The following is a 9,883-nucleotide window of genomic DNA, read 5'->3' as shown; positions in this document are numbered from 1 at the left end:
CATTTTTCCTCATACGTGTACAGTCCAAATCCGCCACCGTTATGCATCTGGCTAACAAACCACACAGGCTTCTTTCTGGGGGTATACCCTTCTTCTTACATTAAAGTTTTAGACTTCTGTTCTCCACATGATGCTGCTAACATAATGTGCCCCATCTGCCTCAGCAAGGAGAGAGAGCATCCAGACAGCTGAGTTAAACCCCACTGGCCATGTCCATCTTCAGACATTCTTTGATTCACAGTTTCACACTGCATTGGAAGGAAGGAAAACTGTTCCAGAAGCAACGATGTGGACTGTTGGGTATCTCAGTTTCAGAGGTGGGCAAGGAAATGTGTGCCATCAACAGAGACTGACACATTTGTGCTGCTCAGCCCCATCTGGCAGGCTGACAATGCTGTCAGCTTTCACTCCCAGCCTTGTAGGTATAGCTAAGTGTAAGCAATTCAACAGTCTTGTACTGACAAGCTTGCTCCTGCAGTAAAATTCTGCATGTGCATCTGCAGGGAGGAGGAGGGACAGGTGAGAAACTAGATGGGTCAAAACAGCCTTCACTTTCTGCTGTGCCACAGCCTTCCCCAGCTGAACACTTGCTGCCCTCAGCGTGCCTGCGCACACACCGGCACGCACACAGGTACACATCTTCCCCTGGCTGTTCCGTCTCCCCAGGCTGGCTGCAGCCCTGACTTTGCCACATGGGCTGTATCCCTGTGCAGCTTGCCGTGGCAGCAGGGTGGTACCTGTCCACCCTCTGCTCTGACCTTCATTTCAGCCTGTCTGTTCACATAACACCACACAACCCCTTCTCTTTTACCCTCATAATCTCCTCCGTTTCTCTGAAGGTGTTGCTCAGCCTTGGACAGGGTGATGGTGATGGTGTCATGCACAACGCAGGTCCTTCAGGTGTTCATGGGTAGGGCCAGCACAAAATGGAGAAGTGGGTGCACAAAGTGGGAACCTAAGAGGACTCTAGAAACCAAATTACTCCTAAAAATCACCCTGAAGCGATGTCTGAGGCATCACTTATTTCTTCCCTCTCCAAGGCCTGGAGCTGGGCAGGCTGAGCATAGTGGACTTTGCACAGGCTGCTGTGCTGGTGGGTGCCGGGCACCATGCAGCAGCTCACAATGCTGCTGAGATTGGGCCTGCCCATCAGAGAGGCTCATGTGGGGGTCCAGAGGTTCTCCTTCCCCAAATAATAAGACACCCGGAGTTCATCCGCCTCCTCCACCCAGGGAGATTTCAAGGCCACATCATCTTCCATGAGGCCACATGCTTGCGAGGGAGGAAGCAAATGGTTTCTACCACTGGTCTCAAAGCTTAGCCTTTGTTTTCCAAGATACCTTTTGATCAGCCACCTGAAAGCCCCTGGTGATGCTGCTGCGGTTTGGGTGTGACACTGTGGAATAACGCCGGGACAACAGGTGCATTGTGACCTCTGCGAGCATCCCTCATGAGCCTTGAGACACCAGCATGCAGGCATGCAGCGCTTCGCAAATCCGCTCCTCTGGCATACACTTCACAGGAACTGTTCTGATGCTGCTCCAAAGAAGCAGTGCCTGAAGTATTTAAGAGCTCTGAGGACACTGCAGTTTAATGGCTTCAACACTGTTTTTTTAGGGGAAACAGATATTCCAGAAAGTCTTATAACAGGAGAAAAAACAACTGAGGAAGCCAGCATGTGCTGGCCTGTATGGACACTTTTTCATGCTGGCAGCTGTCAAGGGTGGGTGCCCTGGCGGTACAAACTGCTATTAAGAGGTGATTTGCCCACCCATCAGCACAATGGAGCCTTTCAGGAGTTGTGTGAGTCTCTGACTACATCCCATGGGAAGTGTGTAATTGTGACAAGGGATAAAACACAGCTGAGGCGTGTGGGAGCAAAAGATGACAAGGAGACAGAGACAGAAACTCTGCTGCCAGTCCTACCAGCAATCTACATAGCCAGCATTAAGTGTTGCCCTGAAGTTGCTAGAGCCAATGGTCATGAGCTTCTTGTTGTGCCTTCATCTTACAGCTACCTCTACCCGATGGACGTTGCCTGGTCTTCTTTGAAATGGTTTATTATAAACAACAGAAATAACTTTTCTCTGAGGTCTGTTGAGAAGATCCACTCCTACAGGTGTATCCTCTTGAGTGATTTGATTATTAAAGGACTGGAGAACATGACCCCAAACAAATGGAACGTAGCATTTAACAGAGTGAAGAGATGGGAGAACTACTACCTCGATACACTTTCTTGAACGGTTCTTCCTGCAGTCAGGCTTCAAATGTGTTTTGATTAGTGTTGAATGAGTTATCCTGCGCCAGCCCTGCCAAGCTCTTTCCTTCAAAGGGTATAAACCTAAAAGACCACATGTCAATAGCACTAATAAAAGATTTAAATGCAAATGTTTTATTCCATGACTAGGTTGATGTGTGCTACGTTTGGGCTGTGAAGGGGCAGATAATTTTCCTTATAAAAAAAAATGGGCCAAAGCGTGCCTCGGATTCAGTTTAGCCAGCCTTCTGCACAAATTCCTCTGTTATGGGAGTCATGAGACCACACCTCAGATGTAAATGCCCTCAATTTTGAGAAAGCCTGGGCTGCAAAGTCAATTCTGTAGGTCAAGCCTGTCTTTGATGACAATGGGAGATCCGCTCCTGAGCAGGAAATATGCTGGACCATGCCTGACACCAGAATTCACAGCTTAAAGAAATCTGAAGAATTTAATGTGACTTTCCCATCATATATTCATTAACATCTCATATCAGCTCAGTAGTTCCTTACACTGAGTACCTTGCTTCCAACAGTGGCCTGCAATCAACATTTCAGTGACAGGTAAAATATATTTTTCTAAAAGGGGAGTTCCTTTTCAAGCCTAACAATTAGTAGTCAGTTCAGGCTTCAAAGCATGAAGAGCTCAGTCTCTCAGGATAAAATACGGCACTCATCATTGGAGATTTTTTTTATCCATGACATTGTTTAGTGAGATGTAATGATTTCTTATGGAACTGAGTTCAAAAGATTATGAGCGATGCAAAGCAGTATTTCTTAACAGCAGTTTTTTTAAGTTCATTGAACAATTTGGTCTTTTGAAAGTGCCTCCCAATTTACAATCTCTTGTTGCTCATTACTAGGTATGTGTTTATTGTGTACTTCTAAGAGAACTAAGATCATAAAAAGTTATGAGATGATTCACAGTTTCACTAAAACATTTCAATATACTGAGGCAAATTTGTGCAGTTTTATTCCTGCGGTGTGGAAACCATCTGAACAAGCCTTGTGATGTGCATGGCAGAGAGATATCTAAAAAAGGGAGTCTCATCTACCTTCAGAAAAATCCACACATGTAATTTTCTAGAGCTGAGATGTAAATATACAGAGAAAAATGATCATATTCACTTCATATTCATCAGCAAAAACATCTGCTCATTTTTCACAACTCTGGATGCAGCAGAGAATGGAAAATTAGGTGCTTCAAATGCAAGGAGGAAAGAGGAGGGGGAAAGGGAAGAGACTTTGTTTTTATTGTTCTGACACCATGAGCGTGAAGAGAATTTCACACTGGCTTGAAGCAGCAATTGCTCCACTAAATATCGATGAATATGAAGTGGTATGAAATCAGCACGAGGAAAGAAATAGGCCTGGTGCCTCTTTACCACAAGGTAGGCAGTAATTGCACTGTAGCTTGGTTTTCCTAAGAAATAAATGATGCACACCCCATTTTCCCAATGGCTGTTTACTTTCATCCCATGACGCTGCACTATACTAACTGGGGAGAAGTAACAGTGTACTATAGTCAAAATCAGCACAAACCTGATGACTTCATTGCTGTGTTCTGGATTCACACGAAGAAGAATGAGACCAAAGCTCAATGAAGCATAGTCCCAGCCCCAGTAAGGCCTCACTGCAGCTCAGCCTTACCGGTCTTTGCTGTCATGGCTTACACAGCTGCAGATTTAGGGCCGCATTGCAACACTCCTTCATTGGTAGGGTGTGTCTTCTGCCATCCCTAATTCACAGTGGAGTCCATGGGACCAGGTACAGAATCACCTGCTTTCCATCCATTTTAGCAACAAGGAAGTATCAAAAGAAAATAATTTGTGCCACAGGGATTTGTCAGTCTTTCCTGGTTTGTATTCTTTGGTAAAACGAGGATGAAGCCTCCATGAAGGGTTTCATGGAAACAAGCATGAGGAAAGAGGAAGTGTTTGATGCCACATCTCCTAGAGAGCAAGGGGAAAGCATCCTTTTCGGGCAAAGGTCTGGGAAAGCCTCACTAAACACCTTCACTCTTCCCAGCCTCCCACTGTGAGGTTGAGGGCTGGCAAAACTTTTCTAGCCAGTTCTATTTAATGTGTATGGAAACCCCTAGGCACGATAAAGAACCAAAGTTCATTTGAAATCAAATGAACTTTGGTATTTTATATAAAATCCTCTGAGATGAGTCCTCTTCTTTCTTCCTCCCTCCCCCTTTGCTGCCGCATAAGCGTAATTACAACCCATGTTTTCTATAAAACGCTGTAATCCTTTGTACTGAAGAAAAATATTGTGGCTCATACGGTTCTGACTCAACTGGTAATTTAGGATGACAAGCAATTCCTTTAACATATGACTAAACAAGCTAATAGGAGGATGTTACCAAATAGCATGCACCTTGTTCAAGAGCACTTGAAATAACATGCATGAGTCTAATATCTTCTTGGTAGGATTTTAAATACCTATTATTTTATCAGGTTTGCTAGCAATGGCTCTTGTACACTTGACCACTGCAGGATGTCAAAGCAAATCAATTTGTTCCCACCCAGGACTCTCTCTGTGTGCCTCAAATGCACCACTAAAATAAAAGATTAAAGTATCTTTGCATAAAGAGGAGAGGAAGATGCAAATGTATATGTTGATGAAGAAGCTATAACAGATGTCCTTCTGCTCCAAGCTAGCTGGAATGCAAATCACCTGAATTTTCATGATGTCTCATTGACTAATTACTTCTAAATGCCTTCCCAAGCCTCATCTTCACGGAAAAAACATTTCTTTTCCTCCAGCTCATGAAGCAAGCCTGCATTGATTGGCTCAACATATTTTTTTCCCTGTTTTCAAGCCCTCTGTCCTAATAGCATGCTGCAGCCCAGAGTGCAGACAGGATAAATGCGCTTGGGTCACAGAGGCCTAAGCCAGGGATGTAATGATGGGACACAAGGTGTGAGCTTCTGTGACCGAGCAGGTAGAGTGGGGCCCATTTTGTGCCATGCTTGAGAACTGGGAGAAGGCTGGATAGGTAGTGGAAAGGCAACCAATATTGCTCAAAGCCCAGCCTCTGTCTCTGTGAACTTGTTCCTTGACATTTCCTTCTGCAGTGACCATGCAGAGGAGGTATGGAGAGAAACGCACAGAGGAAAGAAGGAGGGATAAGGGAACGATGTTCTATGTAAGAAATGTAAACTAAGAAAACTGTTTCTGAAAACAAATACATGTTAGGGCTATATTCATTTATATGACTTAAACTGCACTAAAGAGTCAGTGTCTGACATTTCCTGTTGGCTAGCTCTAAGCCCCCTCAAATCAATGAGAAACACTAAGCCAGGAAATTAGCCTGAGTTTAGGCCAGAGGAATATGAGTCACAGTAAGTCAAAAGAGCCACAGGACTAGGAAGGTGCCACCCCGTTAGATGCTGAGGCATTGGAGTGCAAAACCAACCAATATGAAGAAGCCCAGGAAAAAAAAGAGACTAATAAAGAAGGATAGTCACCCATGCTGTGTTTCTAGTGAAAATAGGAAACATCTATTTACATTCTCTGCTCTGTGACAGCCATCTCAAGAGCCTTTGGATAGACTGGAAACAGTCTCGCAGTCAGGCAGCCTTTGATGCTGGTACACACAGACATTTTCAATAACTCCCTCATCAGATTCACAGAAGGAAAAATCGATGCCATATGGAGATAGACATGAATACATGCCTAATCACTTATTTGTGCCCAAACAAACTTTTTCTCTACAGGAATATGTGAGGAGCCCGTTGCTATGGGATAACTGTTCTGGCAACTATCAGGTATTTCTGTATTCAGATGGAGAAGGGCCAGCTGGTGCTCTGATTATTCCCAAGATTGGTATACACATATGCCAGTCAAGGTCCAGCTGATCCTAACTAGATGATATGCTGGGCTTGCTGCAGTAGCCAAGACAAACCAGCTTCAAAAGGCAAAGCCAAACTGTGGAGTGATATGGGTTGTGCATAAACATCTAGCCACTTCCAAGTCCCCAAACCAGCAGTCACTTACAGCCAGCCTAGTCAAAATGGCTTTTGGCATATGTCTGAGGAGCAAGACTGAAACTCAGGTTTTAGAAGTTTTACCTGATCTGTCTCCACACGCTCATGTAGGTTGTACGTTTCTTTGTTTTCCATTTTACCAGGAGCATACCAGACATAAGACTGCCACAGGGTAGTCAACTCCTTCATGTGAGGTCTATCAGCTTCTCACTAAATTTGACTTGAAGGCTGAGGTTACTACACAGTTAATGAATAAGGAGAGCATGCAACAAGTTGATGCATCTTCGGAAGCAATTTTGCAAAGACTGTGAAGAACTAGTGAAGGCTGAAACAAATGAGGTTTGTTTCAGCTTAAACTACTGGTTTCTCCCCTGACAGAGCTGGAAAGGGGGCTATGAGAGTTTGCTGCAGTGCTTCTCTTTGGCTAGAATTGAGGCCAGGGGGGTTGACAGTCAACAGGTAGACAGAGATGCTGACTGAGCATCACAGGTTAGAGCTGGGATCAAGGAGAACAATGAAGGACTCTACCCCAGATGGAATATTTGCAGGGCCTTTACTGAGCCGAGAAAGAAAAAAACAGTTGGAATTGCTGTACCCAAGAGAAAAAGTGAGGAAGGAAATGTTGGAAATAGTTGTTTGCATTTGATGATCTTGGAAAAGCTGAAAAATATTTAGCTGCCTTACTTGCAGCACAGTGGCTTGAGAGCAATCTCTCCTATCCTAGGGCACTGCTCAGGGAGCTCTGCTTTCCTCCAGCACCAGTACTGTTGTGTTTCTGGTAAAAGTCTCATGGCCTTCAGACTAAAAGTGTTCAGTGGTAGTAAATCAAGCTGAGTTCATCTCAGCCAAAGTCTAAAGCAGATAATGAGAAAACACTCCTGTTGAATGCTTCTATACTTGTTTTTCACTTTAAGGACCACAGATACCCCTCAGCCACTGACCTCCTTCAGGCTGGAAAAGACCTATTCCAGCAGCCACTAAGTAATCACAGCACCTGTGAGAGTTTATTGTTTCCCCTTTAAAATCTCAACAGCTCCTTTCTTTATTACTAAACAAGGATTTTGACTTCGTTTAAAAACACAAGGCCTTCATATCAGTAAAAGAAAGCCTAAAGGTGCAAACACCAGAAGTTTAAAAGCCAGTAATCCTTTTATTTTATGTCTTCAGCACTTGGCACTGATGACAGTGACAACTTCTGATATTGAAATTCCTATGCAAGTGAGGCACTGTGTAAGGTTAAGCTGCCCATCTATACAACATGGATGCTCCTTTTGAATAGAGTAATTTTATGGAACAGGGGAGAAGGAGAGACTGTAGTTCTGTAGGCACCAGAAGAGTGTGGCCTGGCTTGCTTTGTGGGATGGGAACATCTACTCAAGGATCCTGCGTATATCCCCTGCAATCTAACAAGCTGCACACCCATTCACAGCAAGCACTTCAAGGCTCTCTAACCTCGCTGCCTCCCTCTCACTTGCAGAAACATTCTGAAAGTTTCTGGAAGTTTAAAAGAGGAATCGAATTCTCTATTCCTCTTTTAAACTTCCTAGGACTAATCACATAACCCTGCTTTCAGTAAGAAACCAGACTTCGAGTTCTCCACCTGGTTTCTGAAGAAGAAACCGAAACAAATCTGAGCTGCTGTCTCCCCCCAGTGTCAGCATATTTTCTCGTTCAAGGCTGCAAGTGCGGCACATAGGATGCCCAACCATAAAAAGCCCTGCTATAACCTATAGCATAGATCAAAACTCTACCCTGGCATGTCAGAAAACAGATATTGGTTCAGGTCTGGGAATGGACACGATCTCTTCTTATTTTGGAAACTCTAGAATATCAGCCTGCTGTGACACCCATCACAAGCTGTAGGGGTTATCTATGCTGTAGCCCTACTCCAAAGTTAAGGAAAAAGGCAGCCAGGCTGGACCAGAATTGAAGCTTTACACCTGCAAAAAGGTTTTCTAATTTGGCTGTAGAGGGAAAAAGGTGGTGATGCGGAGGACTTCTGAGGAGACTTTTAGCTTCTTTTTTGCCCATTCAAGCCAGGGACAAAAAGGAGGCTTCTTGTGTTAATTCCCTTTTGGCACATGTTTGGCAGGGTAGGGCCCCCACATTTTAACACCAGTCTTGATTGCTTTGGGTGCTAAATAGTGCCAAATTGCTTTGATGCTAAATGACTTGCTTTAAAGGAAGCTTGTGTGCCTTTGATATTGTTAAAAGAGCAACTGTATTGAAGTAGAGAATACCCCTGCATTCAGTTTAAAAAGCAAAACAAAAAAAGCTCATTATTACTATTAGTCTAGAAAAATCTGCTCTTGGTTGAGAGTCTGAAAAAATCAGTTGAGGCCAATATTCAAAGGCAACGAGTCACTGGCTGGAGCCAAGGCACTGCTGACTTTTGAAGCTGGTGGACACTACACAGGCCTGACAATTTCCTGTTACGGTTTGGGCGTGTGGCTTAGCTAAGTACCTTGGTGCATTTCCCTCAATAGCTGTTTAATGGAGGTGGTTCGCAGAGTCAGTTCTCACTGAACACCGAAGGGCCATTTCATCAAATTACCATTCAATTCCACCCTTGCACAGGTAGATGACTGCTGAGATGGTAGAGGGAAACTGCTGGTTTACAACGGCATTACCAACTCTCTACCCTGGCAGTCCTGAGGCTGCTGTAGCAAGGATATTGCTGTATCGCTGTAATGGGTTTCCGCAATACTTTTATTCCCCAGTCACCAAGGTGACCGCATGAACAGTGAGACTTAAAAAATCATTGCAGCTCCCAGTGAGTAACTCCACCACAGCAAGAGCTCTCTGAGCATCAGCCGTACCAGCTGCATACAAACTTAGTCAGGTAGCACTTGAGAGACGGACACTGCAGCAGCATGTGCTGGTGTGACCACTGCAGGCATCTCAGCCCGCAGCTGCAGGAATTGGGCAGGAGCGAGCCATCCCACAGGCCTACCATATCCTGGTGGACCCCCAAGGCTTCTCCAAGGGCCCTCTGCCTCTCCTTTCCCCTCCTCTTCCTGCTCCACTGTCAGATTTCAGCTTCACCTTAACTTCCAGGAGACATAAGGATCTAGGAAGTGCTTTATAATGGAAACATGAAGGGGAACACAAAGGGAGACGTACCTGTTGGCACTGACACACATGCCTAAGCCTTTAATTCTGCAAAAAAAATCTGCTCTGTTGTTTAACCTGCTAAGATTAAGTTAGTTTGTCCTCCATGCTAACACGGGACAGCACATGCAGGAATAGCTGGCAATGTTAATGAAAATCCTTTCTGCTTCATAGGCCAGGTAGTAGAGAACCATACACAGTTCCAGATACTATGCACAGTAAAGCAGTATAATAAACCTCTTAGCATGAAATGTCACCAAAAGTGGCACTGATTTGTGTTAATCTAAGGAAGTCCTAGGTGCAGAAAGTAAGACTTGCCTGGAAAAGCCGCTCTCCTGGGTTTGTTCATCTGGATTCAACAAAGGGCCCACAAGTCTCAGATTTATACCCTTGCAGGAAGCAGTTGCCCAAAAAAAGCTGCATAGAGCCCTCCCCATTTCCTTCTGCCTGTCCATGAACTGCGTACACACCCGTGATGAATTCAGAGTGGTTTTCTCTTTAAAACCAGCCACCTGCTTGCAGC

At 44.6% G+C, this 9,883-nt stretch overlaps 1 protein-coding gene across 1 annotated transcript; it reads left to right on the top strand.

The window, feature by feature from the left end:
• Positions 1–1,469: 1,469 nt before the first annotated feature.
• Positions 1,470–2,240, top strand: FAM243A (family with sequence similarity 243 member A). The gene has a single exon (XM_030477936.1). It carries the CDS (start codon positions 1,479–1,481, stop codon positions 2,238–2,240), a length of 762 nt encoding a protein of 253 aa, XP_030333796.1. The 5' UTR covers positions 1,470–1,478.
• The last annotated feature ends 7,643 nt before the right edge of the window (positions 2,241–9,883 follow it).

Source organism: Strigops habroptila, chromosome 2 (genome assembly GCF_004027225.2).
Source record: "Strigops habroptila isolate Jane chromosome 2, bStrHab1.2.pri, whole genome shotgun sequence".
Lineage (NCBI taxonomy): Eukaryota > Metazoa > Chordata > Aves > Psittaciformes > Psittacidae > Strigops > Strigops habroptila.
This window is presented reverse-complemented; position numbering and strand designations above follow the sequence as displayed.